Here is a 26,424-nt window from a genome sequence, read left to right on the forward strand (position 1 = left end):
TATACAATCTCTTCCTTCATCTTCAGTCTCACAGTCTCTGTTACAATCGGTAACTATGGAAATGTTTAGGTCCCCTGTGAAATAGTCACACTGAGAATGTCTGTAATGACATTTTGTTTTAAGTCACATAATTACTATGTGGTATAAAAATGGATATCTTAAGCATAGGTGCTTTATGTTGCAGTGAGGTGACTCAGTGGTTAACGTTGCTGATATGTGTGCTTCTTCAATTGTTCTGATTGCCCTGTAATCTAATTGTTTATTCAAAAACTGAAGCATCAATTTGCTTCATTTATTAGTCAAGTTTGGGCCCTCTGTGTGGCCTAAGGCTATCAAGAGAAAGCTGGTCATGGAGCTCTGACTGGCAGCCCCATTGTAAGGGCTCCAGATTCTTGCTTCTTGCAAGGGTTGAAACCCAGTCATCCCGCTCTTTGCACATACAGGGGGGTAAAGTATTGAGATATGTTATTTGCATGTTCATGACCCCAGTCTTGTAGGTGTTTAGGACAATACTAATGTTTTGCTCTTTCACAGGTTTGTCGGGAGCTGGGAAAACGACTCTTGGTTTTGCTCTGGAAGAATACCTGGTGACCCACGCTATTCCCTGCTACTCTCTGGATGGTGACAACATTCGTCATGGGCTGAACAAGAATCTGGGGTTTTCCTCTCAAGATCGAGAAGAGAACATCCGCCGTATCGCAGAAGTTGCAAAACTCTTTGCAGATGCAGGTCTGGTATGCATTACCAGCTTCATATCTCCTTACGCCAAGGTAACATACTCAGATAATGTAATGTGCTAATTCTATACCAACATAGAAAATCTCAAAGAAAAGCAGCGATATGATGTGTGATTTGACACCGATGATCTTTAATCCGAATGTAATGCTAAATATATATATATATATAAACAAATACAATAGATAGTACAGCGCGTAACTCTGAGAAGATAAATAAGTTCCAATTCAAATATTGTCCTTTGGAAGAAGTGGATATCCTATGTTCAGGAGGCTGCCAAAGTTCCCACAAAGCCAGTTGGTGGACTGGAATAATCTAAAACAAAATAAGTAGGAGGGGGCGCCACATAGTATAATACTGTATTCAACAATACAGATAGGTGTACCACAAGCCAGAATTTAAATCACCAAGTGGACATAGGCACTCAGGTATTAGAAGTGAATCAGTCAGGATAAAAACACACAGAGAAGGAAATATTTCCAAGACCACCAACACCATACCAATATGCGTACCAGATAAAAGAACTTTAAAGCTTATCTGTAGGTATAGTTGGTCCCTTCATAGATTAGAGTAGCTTTGGTTCCCCTTCAGGTTGGTGGAGTGTTATTCTCAACACTTACAGGATCATAAACAGGCACTTCATATATCCTCAGTGGTAACCACGTTTATCATTTACAACAGATAGATTAATCTTTATTTTCAATCCAGATCCTTTATATTATAGTTAACGTTTCGGTCTCACATCCAGACCTTTTTCAAGACAGGTTTTCATTGAACAGCAGACAGGACAAGCATAGTCTATGCTTGTCCTGTCTGCTGTTCAATGAAAACCTGTCTTGAAAAAGGTCTGGATGTGAGACCGAAACGTTAACTATAATATAAAGGATCTGGATTGAAAATAAAGATTAATCTATCTGTTGTAAATGATAAACGTGGTTACCACTGAGGATATATGAAGTGCCTGTTTATGATCCTGTAAGTGTTGAGAATAACACTCCACCAACCTGAAGGGGAACCAAAGCTACTCTAATCTATGAAGGGACCAACTATACCTACAGATAAGCTTTAAAGTTCTTTTATCTGGTACGCATATTGGTATGGTGTTGGTGGTCTTGGAAATATTTCCTTCTCTGTGTGTTTTTATCCTGACTGATTCACTTCTAATACCTGAGTGCCTATGTCCACTTGGTGATTTAAATTCTGGCTTGTGGTACACCTATCTGTATTGTTGAATACAGTATTATACTATGTGGCGCCCCCTCCTACTTATTTTGTTATATATATATATATATATATATATATATATATATATATATATATATATATATATATATATATATTACACTAAGGTGGCATTAATGTTTAATGGTATAATAAAATGTGGATTCTCATGAATAGGACCTTACTTACAAAGAGCTGGATAATGGGTAATGCTTCTTCCTCAGTCTTAAAGACTTGTTTCTTTTCACTGTTCTGCATTGCTACTAACTGCCTGTCCTATTGCAGCTGGAAAGGGTATAGTTAGATAAACACATGAACAGTATGTCTGGTTGATGTGTTCCACCAGACAAAAGAAGGGTGATCAAGCCAACTGGATCTCCGTCACTGTCTGTTGAGAACCACTGTACTGTGCAGATTCCTAGCGTGAACAAAAGAGAACCATGCAGCAATATCTGACTGGCGCAGGCGGAAGGTTTGCAGTGAATGCACCACATAATTGGATGGCTGCTGTCCCTGTCCAATCAGATGCATTCTTCAGCATCCCACTAATAGAGACTTTGAATCCCCCATCCAAGTCTTTTCTCTAGTTGGTTCTGAGAACCTACACTATTCTATAGCAATTATCAAATGATGGAGAGCGGTTACAAGATACGGATCCCCAATATATTGCTAAAGCGAAGGGGCTTGTCCCAAAGTGTCCACTCATTTAAAGTGCTGGGGGTTGTTCTATATGTCTTCTATAAGGTGCTGTGTAATGCCAGTATAACACTATACAGTTTTTGTTCTACTTTTAAGTATATAAAACAAAGAAATATATTAAGCATGCACAATGACTGTTTGTTATATGTAGTAAAATATATAAATATGTAATTATGTATATTTCTCTTTCCTTTCCACTTTTATGGTACATCTGACTTTTTTTTCTTCTAAGCAACTCTGGATTTCCAGCAAAATCTCAACCAACATATTCTATAAACCCAACTGTGATGGAATTGTAGGAAATGATGCATCTGTTATAAAACCAATACTAGTATACATTTCATGTTCTGTTGTTGTTGTTCTTTATTTTTTTTAAGCCTGTATTTTACTTAAATGTTGCTTACAATGTTGTATAATATATATTTTTCTTTCTAAAGGAAAAATACTGCACTTTGCACCCATATCTTAACTCTTTTACAAAAGTCTTAGGGGTGTGCTTTTATTTTGGTTTAGGATCGCGAAGAGGCGCGTAAAGTACACGACACCGCTGGGCTGCCATTTTTTGAGGTCTTTGTGGATGCTCCTTTAGATATCTGTGAAAGTAGGGACGTGAAAGGTTTATACAAGAAGGCCAGAGCTGGAGAAATCAAAGGTAAGTTTGAAAATAAATAGCTTTATTTGTCAGCACTCATTTGAATTTGAAAGCTTGGCAGATTGGCATGTTGGGTAATTTGAAGTCTTGTAAGTAAATGGTGGTTTCTAAGATATATGAATTATATATTTCAAGAGCCGGAGAACGAAAAACAATTTATATCCCATTGAAGCTTAGAAAATGTTATCCCATTTCACTCCATATAGCAGACTTGTTTGGGCTTCAAGTTAGATTCACATTGTATCATAACTCTCTACCTCCATACACCTAAATAGAGATTCTGATTATTTAAGAGCAGCAAGTACAGATATGGGCTTAGTACAGATAAGTGGCTATTTTAGCAGAAATTATGAAAATATACAGTATTTTTCCCCACCCTATTTTTGTGACTTTCTGTGTTAAAAATACATAATTTATTTTAATGTATTAATTTATTCTGAAGACTTATGAGTGCAGTACTAATTTCACATGTAAAAGTCTGTTGTTTTGAAATGTATGTAGATTTATTGATGTTATTTTACTATATTGGCTGTGTATAAGATTTGCATGTCTGACTATGATATCCCAATAATGGTCCCCTCAGACTTGATCATATCATTATAACATTTTTCCTATTTTTTTTCTGGAAGTGAGTTTTCTCAATACTTTAACATGACTTTTCCATCCATCCTAATTATATATATATATATATATATATATATATATATATATATATATATATATATATTTGATTTCTTTTACTGTAACAATTCTATTCTAACAGAAAATTCCAGTAAAGATAACACTATATTGCATAAAAAAAAGTTAACTACTCCAAGACTATAGGGTTTTCATCCTCTCAAGACTAGAACATATATCACATTTTGTGATGCATTGATTCAAATGGACATAACCTTACATAGGGATTTTTCATTGGTAGCCCAATAGAATAAGAGGGAGATTTATTGTGGGGCGAGGTGTCTCCGGAGCGTCCACAGGGACAGATTGCGCCGATGTTATGGTAGGAATTTCCACTCGTTTTTTTTCCGCAACCCATGGAGGTGCGCTGAGAAATGAGCAGAGATTCCTACCATAATGGCTAGCAGTGTGTGCAGAGGACATCACGGTGATGTCCATGTGCCACATCACCAACAACTGAACCTCCCCCTAAATAGCTATTTAGTTTATGGACATTGTGGGTCTGATACATAGTCGGGTGCAACTTGCACTCTAAAATTAGAGCACGGTATTCGAGCATAGTTTCTACTATATTCAAGGCTAAGCAGATCTCAAGATGCTTTTCGATTTGAATCTGGTTGTAAGTATTTTTATTATCATAAATAAAATATACATGTAAAACATTTAATTTTTTAACATTAAATACATATAGGTGCTTTTAATCCGTAATGTACATACAAAGCCTTTTTATAGTCCATCTTACTTGCATACACCCGTTCTGTGCTAGCTACACGCATATATGTAGTTTATAAAACAAAGTATTATCCTGTGTTAGTCATCACTGTCAGTCGGCACTTACACCTCCCTAGATGCTAATGAGAAGGATGAAACCAGGCGTACTTAGAGAAACCCAGGACTTCAATTGGCCGCATCTCTTCAGAATGCCCTTAGCATGCCTTTACTGTATATTGCCTATGTCCGTCTGCCGCCTCCTACCCCCCGTACATTCAGACATGAATTACAAGTAATTGCGTTCAATGGCCTAAGGTCCATTTCTGACCATGCACAGAGCTGTTTAATACAATATGCAAATGGACATACGTCGGTACATGATAATAATATAAATCAGGCCCTATGTGAGCTAAATTATGATATACAAAACACATATTATTCACTTTCACATACAACACTGCAACCACTGGCATGAGCCTAAATATCACCTGAAGAGACAAGGACCAATTAATTTGGTTCTGCCCCTTAAGGCAATGGATGGGCTGTCATTGATAGTCCAGGTGCAACGATGGTGGAGTGTAGTAGTTCTCATTTGTTGTTATTGGGCACATTAAATATGTCTGGGTTTAGAGACATAAGTGGCCTGATTTAGAGCTGGACATTAGTCCATTTGCGGTGCATAAAAATCTGCATTCCCGTACAGCCCCTTGTGCCCAGAGAGACGTGCTGGGATGTTCAATGTAAGATGAGTACAGTAATGGAGATGCAAGTCAACAACACCCATATAGATGCATCCGATTTTGACTTCCATGTATCCTTAATATACACTTTTCATGATATGTATCTTTACACATCTCATAGTTCAAGCTCTAAGTTCTACCTTTAAGATGAGGACGGCCGCATCTTTGCATTGGACGTATACATGCACTAGATTATAAATTACTTATGTCACAAAATATACACACACATAGATCTATGGTCACATAAGACGTATAAGCACTGCCTGCATTTCTGCAGGCCCAAAGCCTTAACCCAACATACATTGTGGCTGCATAGGAGCAGGTAAAGGCACAGACCACTATGTTTCTTTTCTTTACCATCACTTTGGAAAATATCCTTTTATATAAATTACAAGCAGCCAAGATGGATCATTATAACATTGATACATGTAGGCCCTGTCACCTCTGATGTCCAATCTTTCATGAATGTATTTGCAGGATTCACTGGAATTGACTCTGGATACGAGAAACCAGATTCCTCAGAACTGGTGCTGAAGACAAATCTTCACAGTGTAAACGAATGTATCCACCAGATTGTGGAACTATTGCAGGACAGGGTAAGATGAAACTATGATTCAGTAAAGTTACCATTACAAATATATAGAAAATATAGCAACTACCTCCCTATTAGGTCATCTACTGCACATAAACATAAGAAATAATGTACACCTTCATATAAAGGGTAGTAACTAGCATTCATTCACTTTCCTACAGAAAAGAGTTCTAATATCAAACCACAATCACATTGTCTCCTTCTGAAAGATAACATATTACATGCTTCCTTCTTATATAATTGGGTTTGCTCAAATACTTTATTTATCTTTTTGTGAAATAAAATGTCAAAATGTTCAAATTAAAAACAGTAATTTCCTCGGAGTTTCCAAAGAACATCCTGAACAAAGTCACTGGTTTCCTGTGTAATTACTAAGGGATGACTACTTCTATATGATAAATTCCCTTCTCTCAGTTTGTGTTTGAAAATACTAGACCAATTTACACAATATATTCTTTACATTCTAATTACAAATTACTTATATGCTTCTGATTTTCTGATTTGTATTTTTTAAACCAAGCTGTAGATAAATAATCACTGTACATATATTATTGCAAGGAAACTGTTTAATTAAATTCCCTGCTTCTTCCGTTCAGGGAAATGGAATTGTGATTAATTTATTTAAATCAATACAGAATACACAATACAGTATGATGTGATTAAATGCCTCAAAGCCAGGGGGGCGTTTTATCAAGACTAAAATTTTTCAGAAAGTATCTTGGGGGTAAATTTATCAAGCTGCGGGTCTGAAAAAGTGGAGATGTTGCCTATAGCAACCAATCAGATTCTAGCTGCCATTTATTTTGTACATTCTACAAAATGACAACTAGAATCTGGTTGCTATAGCATTGAGGCTGAAAGGTCCCTCTGAATGACAACTAGAGAAAATGCAGTTTTAAGTGAAACTCCTGTGAATTCACATAACATGTCATTGGACGGAAGCCCCGCAATTTCTTTGGACAAAAATAAAGCATTGTTTTCTATTTTGATCTTGTTACCCATTTTTTTTAAAAAACAGAACATCGCTTAGCTACCAAGGTGAAAATACCACGGTAACCTGCACCGATAGGAAGTTTTCTATCACTCTGATAAGTAGCAATAGAAAAATATTGTTGGCTATTTATTGAATAAACCCCTTAAACAGAATATCAAACACTTCTGTTCTGTCAGAGTGTATGACATTGACGGGCAGCAGACGGCCCTCCGAGCCTTCATGTGCAGCCCCAAGATTTGTTTATTATACCTTGTAACACTTGTTTATCTTACATTAAATGTCTGCTGATATGTTATTACAAATGCATGTCTCTTTCTTTGATTAAATGTATTGTTTTAATTTATTACTGAGTATATGGGTAATGTGGAGCCGATATGATGGCTAGAGGGCCTGCCATGTGGCCCGAGGTGTGTAAGGTTGCCTATCACTGGTGTACGGTAACTTCTACACATATCAGTGAGATTAGTGGCTCTTCAGTATAAGGAATATTAGGATTAATTGTCGTTAATTGGCAGTAATTGCCCCAATAAATAAACATTGTTTAAAATAAGAACTGTGGGCCTGATTCATTAGTGATCCTATCTTGTGCAAAAGTTAAGATGCTTATTTTAAGAAAAACGGGGAGATCAGAGTGAAGTTAAAATGGATTTTCATCTTAAGAAATAGGATTTGTCGTATAGATACAATTTAACAAAACTCTTTTCTTGTTTTCTTTCCATATGCAATATTTACCAGCCAATCTGTAAATCATTCAATCAACTTGAATGATTGCTGTTATGTGTTAGTATTTATTACATTGGTTCATATGATCTGTTTGTTCTGTCCAGGCCATTGTCCCATCGGGAGCTACAAAGGAGATCCATGAGTTGTTTGTGCCGGAGAACAAGTTCGCTCAGGCTCAAGAAGAAGCCAAGAACTTGCTTTCAGTCAATATTACTAAGGTAATCCAACCTTATCTTACTCCTTCAGTTTATTCATGCTGAAGAAAAGGAAGGTTTAGCTGTAAGACATAATGAAGTCCACTATCATAGAAATGGAACAGTGTTCGCTAGCCTGAGTAAAGTTAGGGGAAACTTTCAAAATGAGTTATGTGAATGAAGAGTGCAAATATACAGAAAGAGGGGTGTGACTCTTACCTGTAGAAATACTAACTGCAGAATAACTACATCTTATCAACAAAAGATCAGTAATTAATGTTTTTTTAATTTTTTTTATAATCCACATAACCCAATGATTTACAGACAAGTGTTTGGTTTTTCTTTTTTCCCCAAAGTATGTATGTATGTATACGTGTGTGTGTGTGTATGTATGTATGTATGTATGTGTGTATGTATATGTATGTATGTATGTATGTATGTATGTATGTGTGTGTGTATGTATGTATGTATGTATGTATGTAAGTAAGTATGTATGTGTGTGTATGTATGTATGTATGTATGTATGTATGTATGTATGTGTGTGTATGTGTATGTATGTATGTATGTATGTATGTATGTATGTATGTGTGTATGTATGTATGTATGTATGTATGTATGTATGTATGTATGTGTGCCACAGTTATGTGGTGACTGAGTATGATGGAATTTCCTTCCCTTACCTTGTCCTCCAGACACGATTCAGGTTCTTTTTTATTCGGACATCCGGTGGTCAGGAGATAAATACTTCAATGAGAGGGACAAGGATTGGTCAAATAACTTGGGTTTATTAATATTGCGGTAAAGATAATTTTGGTAAGCCACCGCGCCACTGACCCCTTCAACTCAATGGTAATAACAAAATATTCATTTGATCAACATAGAGCACAATAGCATTTAACATATAATATACAATAAATCAATTTTCAGGTAAATCACTTAACATTAATATTCAACTAAAACATTTGTTGCACCAATATTATCCCTGGTAACGTTACCATATTTTACACTCAGTCCTGGGTTGAACTGTGCACAGGAATTTAATAGAAGTGCTGCACGTGGTTGGGGCCCATAAATTACTTTTTCACGCCATATAAACTGATGATCTTTTGTATTGCACAGTCTCTTTTGTGTGATGTCACAGACCTCTATACTGCTTATTTGTTTTCAGTACTTTCCTTTTTACTCACACCCTGGCTCACTTCTTATCTTCTTCTCTTTTTACACTTACTTCACTTTCAATCTGCTTATAGATCACTTTGTCCTATTTTCATTCTGTTCCTATTTTTCTCTCTCAGTCTATGCAGACACAGGGATCTCTCTCCCTCAGAAGTCTAGAACTTTCCTCTTCCCACTGCTTTCTGGGAGTTCACAGTTATTACCAAAGTTAGTGGACTTGTTGCTATGACACACACTCCTCCTTCCTGTTACTCCCGGCAACCACCAACCACTCCCAACTGTCACTTCTCCCTCAAGAAATAATTTTTTTTATATTTTTTTTTAGAAATCTTTATAAACACTTAACAATTAACAAATTAAATCAACAAATTAAAAACATATAGATACACCCCAGGGTACTCAGATTTTGGGGCACCACATTTGTATGTATGTATGTGTGTATGTATGTATGTATGTGTGTATGTATGTATCTAATATATAAATGTCTAGTGGCGTGTGTTAGTCTGTCTGTGTGTGGAAAAAATAAAACCGAGCTGCAGCGCCACCTGCTGGGCAGAGTTATACACTGACCTACTAAATTCTTAGTGTGTGTGGAAAAAAAATTCAGAAAGGGCTGAAATTTGGTATACTAAGATGTTTTTAATTTGTTAATTTAATTTGTTAATTGTTAAAAGTGTTTATAAAGATTTTTAAAAAAATATATATATATTTCTTGAAGGAGAAGTGACAGTTGGGAGTGGTTGGTGGTTGCCGGGGGTGACAGTGGGGAGTGGTTGGTGGTTGAGGCCTGGGCTATGGCCCAAATGCATGACAAGAACCTTTTTAACACCTTAAGTAGCTTGATTTGACTAGAATGCATGAGTATCATGCACGGGTTAACTTGTGTATGTATATGTGTATATATATGTGCTTTGTCTTCCTAAAAACATTAAAATGTTGTGCTGCCCTATAGGCTTGTGCCTCTCTTCCATGAATGTTCTTGAATTGCAAATTTATAAAATTGGTGGATAGTTAGTAACATTGGTTAAAGGTGCAGATCTGCAGTAAAACCATACCAACCAGTATTAAGACTCCTGTAAGATGTGCAAAAAATGTGGCGCTACACTGCTTCTTTATTTTACAAGTGCACCATATTGTCTGCTAAGTGTATTGCAAGGTGCATGCCTAGATTTTGGTTTTTGGAAGCACATCCATAAAAGAGGGATGCTCTACATGTACCAATGCTCCCAAAATTATGTATGGCCACACCTACTACCACTTTAGGACCACCCCATTCATTGAACCTTTTCAGTTTTTCTTCTAAAATATTCGGTTTAGCTACATTTATGTGATGGGTAAGGGGGTACTGGAGCTGTCTATATTACGTGTTACAAGAGTCTTTTAATTACATTACAGAAAACTCTTTATAGATGGCACTCAAATATTTAACTGAAATAAATAGCTAATGCTGAAATAGGGGTGATCCCCCCAACAGAAAATAAGGAAAGGTACTAGCAAGGTAGTAATTACAACTAATTGTAGCAGAATTGAAAACTCAATTGGTGTGAGGTCTGTATTTAATGTTCAGATTGTTAAACTCATTCAGAGTATAAAGCCGTCAGTAAAATATAGATATGACCCAATACAGGAAATGTGTAAATAGATGAACTCACTTTCACATAACCTTAAATGATATATTAGAATGAAACATGAGATTTATGTAAATTATAAAAATATGTCTGCATCAATCAATAATAAGGATAGTATTACACAATATTAGTGCCATATACATAAAGTAGCCGACAGCTAATTTACTACCCAATCTTAAACGAGGAACCGAGATCAGCCCCAGAGACTTTTAATCAGGAACAGACATGTCCCATGTACTGAATATATAGAGTGTTAATGCCCAGAATGTACAACATAGAAGAGACAGCGAGGTTTAAATTATTTGTAATACCTTTAGGATCACTAGCTGGAACTTTGTCAGTTCCAAGGACAATTCACATGCAGCTGCTAAATGGCCCAGATGGGCAAGATGTTTACTTCTGAGCTGAAAGCACATAGAGGCGTAATCTGGTGATAAATCACTTGTAGGAGTCAGCTTATGGAGAAAGCAATCTCTACATGCTTTGTGTGTATGTGTTTAAAGACACGATGAGCAAAATCTCTTGCCGGCAAGTCCTTCAGTTAGTGGTGATCCATATTAACACATTCATTCCACCAGCAGTTTCATTATATGCATTTCCATTGGTCATAGTGCGCCTGTAAATGAGCTTTTCCACCAAAGTGCAACTAGAAGATATAAGATGCGTTCTATTACACGTATAGAATAGGGCCTGGATTACATCACCCCTAACTGTGTGCAAAAATCAGATTATTTTTCCATGCAGGTATTCTATGAGGAACATATCACCAAATGCCCCCTATCTGCCCCTCACCAGTTCATTTATATAATAACTTCCCACAAAATAAAATCCTATTTTTTTCAGTCAAGTGCAAAACACCCCAATCCTCTACACGTCTCTAATTGTGGAAAGTAAAAATTGTGGCTCACATGTCATCATCATCATTTATTTATATAGCGCCACTGATTCCGCAGCACTGTACAGTGAACTCACTCACATCAGTCCCTGCCCCATTGGAGCTTACAGTCTAAATTCCCTAACATACACATACAGACCGAGAGAGAGAGAAAGAGAGACTAGGGTCAATTTTAATAGCAACCAATTAACCTACCAGTATGTTTTTGGAGTGTGGCAGGAAACCGGAGCACCCATGGGAATTTCAAAAAAAGTGGATATTTGACATCACAAAAGAAGTTGCACATTCATAAATTGCCAAACAGAGAATAGATAACCCTCCGTAAGGAAAATTATTGCCCTTTTGTCAGTATTTAGGTATACTTTTATTTAATTACTTTTAGATCAGTTGATGGATATATTAATCTGTCATAGCTTAAACCAAAAAACTCCCATGCATTGTTACATACAGAGACAACAATAAAAAGGGTATTTTAACAGCTTAACCCTCTAAATAGATTGTTAGTATGCAGGTTTGAGTAATTCAAGTATCATTGTGTTGGTAACAGGTACAATGTTAGTGCACTGGGTATAGTTGTCTAATAGTTAGACTTCGACGAACAGAGGAAAACGTCTCTGTATTTTAATACATTGCACTTGCTGTGCTAATAGAATAATACAGATTTTTTAAAAAAAATAAATAAATACAGAATAGTGTTTTCCCCTTAAGATTAATGATCCCAAAATTGTAGAGATACTGAATTGTCTTTGCGACAGCCATTTAATTTCCACACACGGGTATCAATACAGGTGAATATTTGTGTCTTGTCAGTAATATTAGCAATATAATGATTTTATTACATGCTGGTTATCTTACAGATAAAACATATTTTATGTATATAGAAATTGCATGAATCAATGCAGCACGGTGTAAATTGCTCCGTAGCTGACAGACTGACCACCGTCAGTGTGCTGGTCTAAACTAATAGCGGTTGACAGTGACTCCACACAAGTCAAGGCAGCCTGTGTACAAGTCTCTCTGCATCCCGTAGAGACGGCAACTTTGAAAAAGCAATTTGTGAGGCGTACGTTGGTGTAGCAGGCTAGAGCAACGAGGGGAGAGGGGAATCTGGTTTAATTCATCTCATCCAGCATCCATGCATAATAAATAAAATGTTCAACAATGTTACATTGCCACTAGTAGCTACCCTAAGTAACATCTCTCACTTAAACAATAAACAAATCTAAGGTTCATCTAAGGTTCTAAGCTCTTATGAGCTATAACAGGTTTAGGTTGTACTTAACTGTCTTTTTGTTTTTGCTTTACCTTGCTTTAGGTATAGAGAGTTTGATGTATCTTTTACGTCATCTTACCCTGAATGTCTCTTCAGTTATAAGTAGTGCCAAAGTGCTCTATATTAGAACATGATAAGTACCTCTTAAAAGGTATTAACCACGTGTTAATATCTCATTAAATTCAATACAAGAAATGAGGAGCATCTGGGTCAATGTGTTTAACTATGAAGGAAATGACGTGTATTAGAAATATGCTGGACTGACTTATAAAGCAATGTTACAACTAATATATAATCTTAGGCATAAAGTCACGTGCAGTCATTTTATGCAGTTTGTTATCTAACCTCAAACAGCAAAATACTGTGACGTAAATGTAATTTCAATGTGTCCTTACAGCTGGACCTCCAGTGGGTGCAGGTTCTGAGTGAAGGCTGGGCCACACCGCTCAAGGGCTTTATGCGGGAGAGGGAATATCTGCAAGTCCTTCATTTTGACACACTTTTAGATGGTACTGCTTATTTTGTTTTTACATTGTGTATTACATCTAAGAATTGTTTTTAGTCAATATAAGGTCAATGTTATGAAGAAACATAGGGCAAATACTGGCATATGAAGGATCTCACTTAACTTGAAAGCAATGCAGTCCAATACCTACATGTGTGGCAGGGAACAAATGGTACTTTTCTGTGGCTATGCTCTTCCGTTTGGTAGTTTAAAGCCTATAAGAGCTATTAACGAACGTGATGCAGTAACCAGTAGCAACCTACAAGACATTTGCTTTCAATAGTCACATTTATTCTGGACCAAACAAAGATTATTGCTGATCAGCTGTTTTGGTCATGTTACACATTTCACCATCTTATTAAATGAAACCAGGTTCCAATTGTAACTCTGTCCCAGCATGTCTACCTTGAGGACACACAGCTTTGTAGATGTGCCAAATAACACATATTTATAATTCATAATTATAAATATCAATCTTGATATTCAAAATGTTGGCATACATAAGATGTGTATTTTCACTTAAAGTGGCTTTGCACTTCAGAAAACCTTAATTCATAGGTTTTTATGCCTTCCTGCGTGTTTTGCTAAAGACATCGCTTTATTCTACTTGCTTCCTTCTGTGTTTTTCACCAAAGTTTTTATATCAGGCAGGTAGAAAAAAACCCAGTATTTTTGCCATTCCTAGTCAACTTCTTTTTGATTCTGATCATAATCAATGGTCATTTTAGCCCACCCATGTAGAGATTTGTGTGTATACGCACTGAAATGCATGTTAGTCCAGAAACCTAGGCACTGGGATTACAGGTATTATATATTTATATACTTCCAATAATTTTACATAGCACTGTACAGAGCATATAGGGTCATTCACATAAGTCCTTGCCCTTAATGGAGCTCACAGTCAAAATGTAATACTACACACACCCATATATTTGGGTCTATTTTGTAAGAAGCAAATTACCCTAGCAGTATGTTTTTGGGCTTTTTATGTTCTCCCCAGTGTTTATAGCGTCTCCCTAAACTCCGCACAAATAGAGCCCTGGTCAGAATCAATCTTATGACCCCCAGCGCTGTGATACAGCAATGCTAACTACCACGCCACAATTCTCTAAATCTAAATAAGATTGCTGATTAGTCGTCAATAGTGTACGTAGCTATTGTGTGATTATCAAAACTGTACTTTTCTTCAGATTCCATGCATAACTCAGATTTATCATTCGCAAAGTATCTTGGTGAGTCTACTTTATTTTAAGAGTTTGTGCCAAATCATGCTCAGCAACTTTAATTACAGAGATCCGTGTACAATGTCAATGCCAATTATTTAATTTTGCTGGTAAGTAAAACATCTGCCAGTAGATTCCAGTGAGTTGCACTTACAGAAAAATAAATAACATCGAAGCCATGTAAAAATCTTCATACTATATGTTCTTAAAAAAATACATTCTATAAATGCAACCCACTTAATGCTAATGTAATTACAAATACCACCTGCGATAAACCTCAATTATGATCATGTGACTTCTTAATTCCATTCTTACAAACAGCAACTGCATCATTGTAGGGGTGGTATAATAATATTATTGGCTACAAGTTTAACAAAACAAACAAGCAAACATAAAAAACAACAACCAATTGTACCCATATATCATGGTTAAATATAATAGCTAACCTATTATAATATAGAACCCATAACAAGAGGTGTACCACCCCTGTACTGTTTGCATTATGCTGAAATATTTACAGTGGCCTATGTCTAACAAAGGTTGGGGAATCTTTTATTAAACTATATCGCCATTTGATGGATATATGTCTATGTTTAATAATCTGTGTTCCAAATAAAGCATAATCTAAATGTAACATTTATAGTGTGTAATTATCAGGTTAAAGGCAATTGCTAATTACTCTATTAATGTCACACCCTATGCCTGTGGCATCGCAATAAAGTTACCTAAATGTAAACGATGTTGGCATTGTTGAAACTATACACTATAAATGTTACATGTTGATCAAATCTGTGTTACTGATTATAAATATGAATATTAATGGTAAGTTACGAGATTTTATTGATTAGTGTTTTATGTGGTTGACTTTGCTTATTGTTTTTCAGGGTTCCGATCAAGAGTGTCAACGTCTATTTATTAGTATATAAACACTATCTCAATTGTACTAAGTAGCTCAGATTTGTTTTGATATTCCACCTTTGTTGCCATATTGAGATATATACATGGAATCCACTTTTAACCAATACAACTTTTGGCACCAAAGGCAATTTAATACAAGATTTTTTTAAAACAAAGGAATTTGTATTATTCTTAACTATGTAGCAACATGGAACGCCATAGCATAGCCGTAAGTGCTGTGTATATACCGTATAATTAAACGCTATACTTAATTAGTAGTAATAGTTGTTTGAAAATACAAATTAAATTAAACAGATTACCAAATGCTGTTAGGAGTCAGTTTATATTTAAATAATATATATGATAGATAGTAATTACGGCAAAAACAGGAAGACTAAAACTGCAGTACAAACCTGCCTCTTAAATTGACAATGTCCAAAGAAACCCAGAACAGTGTAATTATTTAGGTGCAATTTAAATTAGTAATATTCTTTTTCTATGCCATCCGTGGAAGGCTGCTTGAACTTTGTTCTGAATTGTTACCTGTGTGCCTTTGTATTAATAAATAGATTGTGTTTCTAGGGGGTGTGATCAACCTGAGCGTTCCCATTGTGCTGCCTCTTAGCACGGAAGATAAGGAAAGACTGAGCGACAGTAAAGCGTTTGCTCTCTCGTATGAGGGAAGAAAAGTGGCCATTCTGCGGAATCCAGAGTTTTTTGAGCACAGAAAGGAAGAGAGATGTGCCCGAGTGTGGGGCACAACCTGCGCTCAGCACCCTCATGTCAAAGTAAGTGTCACATGCAGCCGCAGTAATATATTTAAGCTACTTAAACATCTGAATGCTGTACCTTATCCTAAGTAAGCAGATCAGGGCGGTTTCCTGATTTTGGAACACCTTTCTCGGCATAGGCTTGTAATATCATATATACACATTATTATTATTATTATTAATTTTTATTTATAAGGCGCCACAAGGTGTCCGTAGCGCCGTACAGGTACAAACAAATTACAATACAATGGGAGACAGCACAGTACAGTAAACAGTAAGCACAGTAGCTCAGTAAGCTCAATGCACAGCTAGAGAGGGCGGGGAAGGTGGAGGGAGGATCCGCAAACGACGGGGCCCAAGAAGGAGGGCGCGGAAGACAGGAAGACCCCCAGGGGGAGGAGGGAGGGAGAGTGGACGTGGGGTGGAGGACCCTCGAGGAGGAGGGCTAAGTAGCTGGAGAGCAGAGTTAGAAGTGGTGGAAACAGAAGGAGAGATGGCCCTGCTCAGAGGAACGTACAATCTAAGGGGAGGGGTGGACAGACAGAGAGAAGCAGGGGAGAGAGGGAGAGTAGGGGGTCGGAGGCAGAAGATAAGGTAGGAAGTTAAGTGGGAGACAGAAAGGCTTTAAGAAAAAGGTGAGTTTTTAGGGCCGTTTGAAACTGGACAGATTAGGGGAAGTTCTGATGGAGGGAGGGAGCTTGTTCCAGTGGAGGGGGGCAGCGCGGGCAAAGTCTTGGATACGCGCATGGGAGGAGGTTATAAGGGGGGAATAGAGGCGACGGTCAGAGGCAGAACGGAGAGGGCGAGATGGAGCATGAATAGAGAGGAGGTGGGAGATGTAGGGTGCAGTGGAGTTGGCGAGGGCCTTGTATGTGAATGTGAGGAGTTTAAAGAGGATTCTGAAGGGGAATGGGAGCCAGTGAAGGGCTAGGTAGAGGGGGGAGACAGAAGAGGAGCGGCGAGAAAGGAAAATAAGCCTAGCGGCAGCGTTAAGAACAGATCGAAGGGGAGCGAGATGAGAGTGGGGGAGGCCAGTGAGGAGGAGGTTGCAGTAGTCCAGGCGGGAGATGATCAGAGAGTGGATAAGGCATTTGGTGGCATCTTGGGAGAGGAAGGGCCGGATACGAGCGATGTTACGCAGCTGGAAGCGGCAGGATTTATACACATGTCTATATTCAGGGATTGCACAACTGGAGAATACAGTCATAAATCTTGGCACCTGTAAAGGATAAATCCACCCAAAACTAACAATTATGTTTTGGCTGGAGTGCAAAGAGAAACAAAACCCAGTGTGGAGCGGGACTGTTACACTCATTAGGGATCCCAGCTATGCAGCATGTACGGTGAGTGTTAGGATTTTGTAGTGCTCCAGCCCAAGCAAATGTTTTAGTTTGAAGTGGTGTTATCCATAAAGTCTTGTTACATTCACTAAAACACCAACTCCAAAAATGGCAATCGGATGAATTTCATAGATCAGCAACTCCTATAATGTCCTCTACTAATTATAGCTACAGATACCATTTCTTCTAAGCATGGCATCAAGACATTGTATGTTCTGTTAGTGAATTTGGCGTCACTGAATGGTTAGGGCTGATGGGAAAATGTTGCCTCTCAGTTTTAGGTTCTCATCTGTCACAAGCCTATAGTGCCTTATAGCATAGTACATATACAAATAAATGTATGAGAAGTGTATTATTATATAGTGCAGAATTTCCAACTACAAATGTGTAAAAAGAAATGTCTGGGTACTAAAACCAGACAGCAGCCATATTGTCAGTGGTGAAACAGCATATTATGCAGCCATCAGGGAAAACGTACAGATGACTGCAGACATGTTTGCATTAAGATAGCTTACAAAAGTACATTTTATGTCAGGCACCTATATTACAAATTCACACTTAAAATGATTGAATTTGTTTTGAGAATTTGGAGGACTGAACTTAAAGGAGAATTTTAATTTGACAAACATTGTTTTTTAGCTAAGTTACTGGGAAAGGTTGGACTAAGTACTTGTGCGCTGAAGGAACACTGTGTGTATCCTTAGGAAGAGGTACAGGCACATCACACAAATACTGCCCCAGGCTGTATTATAGTCACCTCATCCCCTGTTTCTCCTCCTTCACCAGTCAAAAAGGACATATCTTATAGCTTTTAGACAGTAACACTAGTAGTGTCATCATCATCTATTTATTGGTATAGCGCAACTAATACCGCAGCGCTGTACTCTTACATTCGAGTGTCCTATGTGAAATGGACTGTAAAACTAACTAGTTATACCAATGATTTTTCTTGTGTTAGAAAAAAAGTTTATTTAAAGTGACAAATGCAAAATAAACAAAAAACAAAAACCCAATATTGCAATTAGAGCTACTTTAACAATGTAAGTAAACAAATAAATTATGACTCTATAATTAGGAGTAATACTACAATATTATGAACATCATAGTCATGAATGAACCAATTATAATCATATATATGTTATTTATTTATTTCTACTTATTTAATATAAATAAGATAATAAATTTGTCTTAATAGCAAACCAACTAGCTGAACACAAATAAAAAATACTTTACAATTGTGTAATAGTTACAATTAATAAATATATATTATTCGGAACATAAAGATCCCAAAGCAAAAAAGGAGATGCATATAAATAATCATAACCATCCTATGACTAGGAACAATGTCAGTCTCATAAATCCAGGATCGCTACAGATAGATACAGTAGATGATCATACATCTATAGTGTCCAATATTCCCACTTTATTTAAGTACAGGTCAGTCCTATGAACCCGTTGTGTTTGACTTTTGAAGTATTGCAAGTGGAAGCAATTGCTGAAGTGAACTGAGTTGTATCAACATAGTTCAAAGCTATAGCTCTCAATAGTTGACTTTATTTACAGTAAAATTTGGTTGAAATGGTGTATTTAGCACATTATTTATGAGATTTTCACCTGTAAAAAAAATAATTTTCTTCCGCAGGTTGAAAGATGTAAAACGCACAACCAGATTTATAGTTGTAAGGGAGATACGAGGGTGCAGCATAGTACATACATAGATATGGGGGTGCAGCATAGTACATACATAGATACGAGGGTGCAGCATAGTACATACATAGCACCCCTGTATCTATACATGTACTATGCTGCACCCTCATATCTATGCATGTACTATGCTGCACCCCTGTATCTATGTATGTACTATGCTGCACCCCTGTATCTATGTATGTACTATGCTGCACCCTCGTATCTATGTATATACTATGCTGCACCCCCCTACCTGTGTATGTACTATGCTGCACCCCCCTAGCTATGTATGTACTATGCTGCACCCCCATATCTATGTATGTACTATGCTGCACCCCCGTATCTATGTATGTACAATGCTGCACCCCTATATCTATGTATGTACTATGCTGCACCCCCATACCTACGTATGTACTATGCTGCACCCCCGTATCTATGTATGTACAATGCTGCACCCCTATACCTATGTATGTACTATGCTGCACCCCCATATCTATGTATGTACAATGCTGCACCCCCGTATCTATGTATGTACAATGCTGCACCCTTATATCTATGTATGTACTGTACTGCCCCCCCATATCTGTGTATATACTATGCTGCACACCACATATCAGAGTGTATACTATACTACCCCCCCCCCCCCCCGTACCGGTGTGTATACTATACTGCACCCCCCATATCTGTGTAGGTGCTGTACCACATGTGTATGTGCTATACTGTACCCACATGTCTCTGTATCTATACTCTACTGTCCTTCCATGCTATACTTAGCCGCCAGTCTCTCTCTATGTACTGACCACTATGTGTATATATTATATGTACTGTCTGCTATATGTATGTATATATTATATGTAATGTACACAGGCATAGCAACACTTACTGCAGGGGACTGGCTGGCAACTATTAGCCAAGGAAGCTGTGAAGATATGTGGTACCCAAATCACTCAGGCACGGTATTAGGGGAAAAATTATGTATTCTGCGGAACAGGATTAAATACAGCATGGCTCCTTAACGATAGCAGGTCCAGCAAGTGAGGAAATCAGTTCAAATAAATCCAGAGATATATGTTCCACAGCAACTCTGGCTGAGCATCATCTCTTGGTCAAAAGTTAGTCACACAAGTGTCCAGCTCCCAGGGTAGCCTCTTTTATCACCTCCTAATCCCACCTTGGGATCTGCCTGCCCAGTGAAGTTGCAAAAGGTCTTGATTGGTGGGCTGCTTACACTATCCAGCCCCCCCTCCCCTACCTTCCTAGGTGTCTTCCCTCAGGTGACCCTTACTGGGACAATAGGGAGCAAAGGAAATAACAATGATAGCCATTTCACTTAACTCCTGAGTGTTCCCTGTGGAGGTGGAATTTAACCCCTGAAGTACTTTTCCAAGGATATGTTATAGTTACCTCACTGATACTTCCTGATAACAACATGGCTGAAAAGTGCAGTTCAGGTATGGATTAGATTAAGGGGTTGTAACATCATACACCATGCCTATTCCTTTACAGAACAAGCAAGTTGCCAAGGATTTTCTACCAGTGAGACACAAAGGAAAATGTGTGTGACAAAAACTATGAAGGTGTCGTTTATCTAATGTGGGTGTGTCTTATATAGCTAATGAAACATAAAAAACATTGTTATGTCAAAGAGCTATAACCAAATACAACGTCTACTATTCTTGTCTGATTAGTATTCAAAGCAGAGATTATTCTAGTGACCTATATACAACACAGATAACATTATAGCGGCCCTCTGTACAATATACAGATCCTTCTACTTACATCGATGCAATATACAGAGCATTCTATTGACCTTGACCTCTATATAATACACTGGAAGCATTCTAGTAACCGATATACAATACAGAGAGCATAATGCATAATGCTACAAGAATAATCATTGTGTGCTTCATTTATGTGTGAACATAGTAAAGAATAAACCAAACATACTATCTTTCAGATGGTCCTGGAAAGTGGTGACTGGCTGGTTGGTGGTGATCTTGAGGTCTTGGAAAGAATCAGGTGGGAAGATGGTTTAGATCAATACCGTCTTACACCTCTGGAGTTGAAGCAGAAGGCTAAAGAAATGAATGCAGGTAAAACAAAGCTATATTATGTTGATCTCTCCTATGTTACAGGTTGGCTAATAAAAAAAAAGCTTAAATGATTTACTAGTACTATTCGTTTTGACCAAAGGTGCATTTGTTACATCTCTAGTAGCTCTACTTCTTTCAAACAGACTGATACAGTAGATGATCATTATTTATTTATATAGCGCCAGCAGATTCCGTAGTGCTTTACAACTGGGACAAACAGTAATAAAACAATACTGGGTAATACATACTATGTGACTCTAAGAACTGAGGGATGAAATAAGCCTGAAGGCAATTTAAAAGCTGAGGCTGTATCTTCAAACTGGATTATTCTCTGGGGTTAATAGTTAACTATGGAGTACGCCTATCTGTTGTCATAGGGGACAGGATCTAAAAGTTTGATGGGCAGAGATTTAAGCAGTCTATGCAGTCTGGACGTTGACCACCCACCCTCCCTGGTTGGCGGTACTTGGTAGCACAGATACATGCTGGATGCTTATTGTGTTTGTGCTCAGGAATTGGCATGCTGGCATGGCTGGTGGTGATCCTGAATGGAGAGTTGCCGAAAAATGCAGTACAGTCAACGGCCAGTGGTTGGGGCGCACATTACGGTAGTGGGCACTCTGAACCCGCCTCTTTGAGTGAATCGGCTATAGTCTCGGTACAGGTACCGCCCCTGTGGTTGCCCTGTGGTTGCTTTCCGTCTAGCCCAGAGGATGGGCGGGTTCTGTAAGCCCGGGACCCGGTGTCCCACTAAATTAGATATGTGTGCCCGGGGTGTGATTGGTTGTCTCCCACTTGAACCTGGGGTTTGATTGATTGACCCCCAGTTGATGAGGTCCCGCAGTTAATGCTGGGACAGTCGGGTTTTGCCTGGCTGACGTCCGATTGACTGCTCTAACCTCCACCATCATATCTGAGTAAGCTATTTAAATTTGTCACACTCAGGTCTTGTGTCAGTTATTTAAGGTCTTAGTTAAAGAGCAAGAGGGTAAAGGAAGTCAGGATATCAGCCGTTAAGCCTTTTAAAGATGCATCAAACCTTGTGTACATTGATTAATTCACATCCTAGTTTCCTGCCTTAGATATGAGCTTATAAGGTGTAATAGACCAAAGAGTTAATGTACAACAAATTTTCACTGCGCTTTAGAAATGTCTTGGTGACATCCATGAAGTAGAAATGTGGATTGTATGTCATTTAGCTTTTTGTGAGCTGCTGTTACTTAATTTGACCACCTGCATTTTTTTCACATACATCCATTTACCAGGACCACGGATTGGGGGACAGACAGGGCCTGATTTATTAAGGCACGCAAAACTAATGTATTGCGCGATTTAAAAAAAAAATGCATAAATCAGGCATACAAACGTCTGTATTCAACAATGAGCGGATGTAAAGATACGTTTATTAGTGAATATGGGCCTAAGTCCACTCTGCGGTAACAGACAATAGACTGCAGGATATGTCCATTACATATGTGGAAATATATATATATTTTTTTTAATTTATTTCCATAAAATACATTTATCAGGCTGTTATGCCCTGAAGCTTGGCACGCCCTTACTGTACATTGACTATGTGCATATGCCCAATCCCCTCCCCTTTCCACCCATGAAATCATAGGCTGTAGTAAGGGTCCTTTGCACTCAAAAATGAAGTGGACATTGGTGCATTCACTGGCATATGGTCCGATGCTGGGCATGCGTAGAACGATTCTATGCAAAATACAGCAAATATTGGCATTTACGTTCCTTACTGAATCAGGCCCACAATGCATATTTGTCATGCTCCATTCATCAGCTCCGGTTTAGCTATATTCAGTTGCATGGTGAATGTAATCTAGAATGAGGAGTTCATAATTGCTTCTAGAATGGACCAAGGATTAAAGGAAACATAGCAAGTAGTGATGGCTCATTCCAGCATTCATTATGAATGCCATGTGTACTGTTGACAAATTCCTCTTTGGGAACAATCCCTATTCAAAATTATATTAATGCTTCATGGTGAATGTATCATAAATGTCATTGGAGCAGGGTTGATCCACATGTGAAATGTGTCCGCAATACACATGACAAGTATGCATTTGGTTAAGTACGACCTGCAAGGTATATGTTGACCCCATGCTGTGAAATTAATTCCATGCCACGTATTGCATTGCTGTCTAGTTGGCACTAGATAGCAATCTTGTAGCTTTACAAGATGATTCTTGTAGCTTTACTTCCTCAGTTGCAAGGAATTGACACCTTGCTTTATGTTATATAACTATATTATCACTAATTACAGCATTTAAAGTGTTATCTTTAAGCTGGTAGCTTGTGCCAGCTATCCAAGTTAATGGAGCAAGAGATATCACCATGCGAGACCTAGCTATTTTACTATGCCCTTTCACAATACAATACTTGGAAGTCATTTTATTGCCTTACTAGACAGTGACAGATCATCTTTAAAGATTCGTATATAAATCTCTTAAATATATCTCCAGCCATTGTTGCTGATTTAATGTGGTGTTTATGGGCCTGTTTCATTAAGGAACTTAGGCAAGAAATTGAGTAAGTTTTCTTACTTAAGTTTTCTTGGCAAAACCATGTTGCAATGCAAGGGGTGTAAATTAGTTTATTATTTTACACATAAGTTAAATACTGGCTGTTTTTTCACGTAACACACAAATACTTGATAGCTTATTTGTACACTGAAATTTAAAGTTGATCTAGGAAAAAAAGCCAGTATTTAACTTATGTGCAAAATAATAAACTAACTTGCTAAAACTCAATTTCTTGCCTAAGTCCCTTAATGAAACAGACCCTATATGCCAGTGATACTAGTAAAAGGTGGTAACCCCTCAGCTGGAGCCCCCATGAACTGGTACATGCAGCCGTTTTCCTGCGGCTACTCTTTCAGCATTGGCTGAAACCCAAGGGGTGTGTGAGCAGAAGGACCAATCACACCCTGCTCCTCCCTGCACTACCACCTTTTACCAGGTACTAGTGCACCTTTAATTTTCAACAGAATTTTACTTGATTGGATACTGTCAATACCAGTGAAAACTTTAAAATTTCAAAACGTGTTGTGCATTTGTTTAATGACTAGTTGAAGTGTAGCCAGTACATTGTGTAATAAGTTGCTGAACATGGAATGTGCTGCAGTTTCCTTGTTTACATAGTGTAGTAAAGTGGAGGAGGGAGAGAGGCCTCTAATGACTGTACTCTCTGTCCTAAAGTCTTACTAGGGTGAGTTCACTGCTGTTCTTGTTTGCTGTATGATAAACTAATCTGTTGGCTGCTGCAAAGCTATTGTTGTTCAACATGTCCTTGTATACCTCTGAGTCACTCGTAATACTCCATGGCAGTGCTGATCTCCAACATGGTCTTACGAATTGGCAGATTATTTGATTTACTAAATGCTAATAACAGAAATAGTTAAATGTGTAATTTCTTTGATTAATGTGTTTAATTATACTTCTTTCTTTTATTTTGTTTTCCCCCAGATGCAGTGTTTGCTTTTCAGCTCCGAAACCCAGTCCATAATGGACATGCTTTGCTAATGCAGGACACCAGGCACCATCTGCTGGATAGGGGCTATAAGTGTCCGGTACTTCTATTACACCCTCTGGGAGGGTGGACCAAAGATGATGATGTGCCTCTGGACTGGCGCATGAAACAACACGCAGCTGTACTCGAAGAGGGCATTTTGGACCCAAAATCAACCATTGTGGCTATATTTCCTTCACCGATGTTGTACGCAGGACCCACTGAGGTGAACAAATATTCTACACTTAGGGGCATATTCAATTCTTCCGATTCCCCGCCGCGTTAAAACTAAGCTGGATTTCAGCTCAGGGAGCTGCGAGCTGAAATCCAGCGAGAAAACTACCGTAATAACGTTTTTTACACGCACTATTACCGTAACGGTAATAGTGCGCGGAGCGCAAGATTTTCTGCGTTTCCGCCGACAATTGAATATGCCCCTTAAAGACTAATAATAAATGGTCATATATTAATGGCTACAGAGATTTTTAATTCTCGTAATGGCTCATGGGCCAAATAAACCTACACAACAACTGTTGGTCATCACTTAAGGGAATCTCGTCCAGTAAATAATAACTTCACATGGCAAGTAATGCAGTGTATTATAACTATGGTCAGTTTACCACAAAGCCAGTCAAAGGTGATTACTTGGGAAATGCTGTTCTATGCACAAATGTGCAATAACAAACATCAACAAGTGAGAATCTAGCTGTCCTCTCTTGAGTGCCGAATAGAAAATGACATATATTGATCAGTAGTGTGAGGTCTGTTCTGTGAATACTGGCAGTGTGGACATCATAGAGATATATTGATCAGTACTGTGAGGTCTGTTCTGTGAGTACTGGCAGTGTGGACATCATAGAGATATATTGATTAGTAGTGTCAGGTTGGTTCTGTGAGTACTGACAGTGTGGTCATCATAGGGATATATACATCAGTAGTGTGAGGTCTGTTCTGTGAGTACTGACAGTGTGGTCATCATAGGGATATATACATCAGTAGTTTGAGGTCTGTTCTGTGAGTACTGGCAGTGTGGACATCATAGAGATATATTGATCAGTAGTGTCAGGTCTGTTCTGTGAGTACGGACAATGTGGTCATCATAGGGATATATACATCAGTAGGGTGAGGTCTGTTCTGTGAGTACTGGCAGTGTGGTCATCATAGAGATATATTGATCAGTAGGGTGAGATCTGTGTTTGCTGCATTAACTTTCCAAACACAGTACAGTTCCACACACTATAGGCAGCTGTACAACCTCCCATAATTATACAATTTTAGCCTGATCTAATATAAAACAGGAAGCCACAGACAGTAGATTAATTTAGCAGTACAGGGTATAGTTACTATTACCAAGAAATTACAAGTAGTAAATACTATTTTAAATATCTGATGGCACAATGTAACATAAATCAACCTTCATTTATACTGCTGTTTGTTGAAATAAACAGTTCACGTGATTTTGGAATGGAAACCT

At 37.9% G+C, this 26,424-nt stretch overlaps 1 protein-coding gene across 2 annotated transcripts in view; it reads left to right on the top strand.

The window, feature by feature from the left end:
* The window catches only part of PAPSS2 (3'-phosphoadenosine 5'-phosphosulfate synthase 2), a 64,856-nt gene that overhangs the window by 35,018 nt on the left and 3,414 nt on the right, over positions 1-26,424 (top strand). The window contains exons 3-11 of one of the 2 annotated variants that reach the window (XM_075216383.1): positions 535-770; positions 3,169-3,307; positions 5,914-6,032; positions 7,850-7,963; positions 13,309-13,420; positions 14,607-14,648; positions 16,119-16,324; positions 21,290-21,425; positions 24,908-25,176. In XM_075216383.1, coding sequence (XP_075072484.1) covers positions 535-770; positions 3,169-3,307; positions 5,914-6,032; positions 7,850-7,963; positions 13,309-13,420; positions 14,607-14,648; positions 16,119-16,324; positions 21,290-21,425; positions 24,908-25,176 — 1,373 coding nt within the window. The remainder of the gene's footprint in view (positions 1-534; positions 771-3,168; positions 3,308-5,913; positions 6,033-7,849; positions 7,964-13,308; positions 13,421-14,606; positions 14,649-16,118; positions 16,325-21,289; positions 21,426-24,907; positions 25,177-26,424) is intronic. The other variant, XM_075216384.1, reaches the window with a different exon arrangement.

Source organism: Mixophyes fleayi, chromosome 6 (assembly GCF_038048845.1).
Source record: "Mixophyes fleayi isolate aMixFle1 chromosome 6, aMixFle1.hap1, whole genome shotgun sequence".
Classification (NCBI taxonomy): Eukaryota; Metazoa; Chordata; class Amphibia; order Anura; family Limnodynastidae; genus Mixophyes; species Mixophyes fleayi.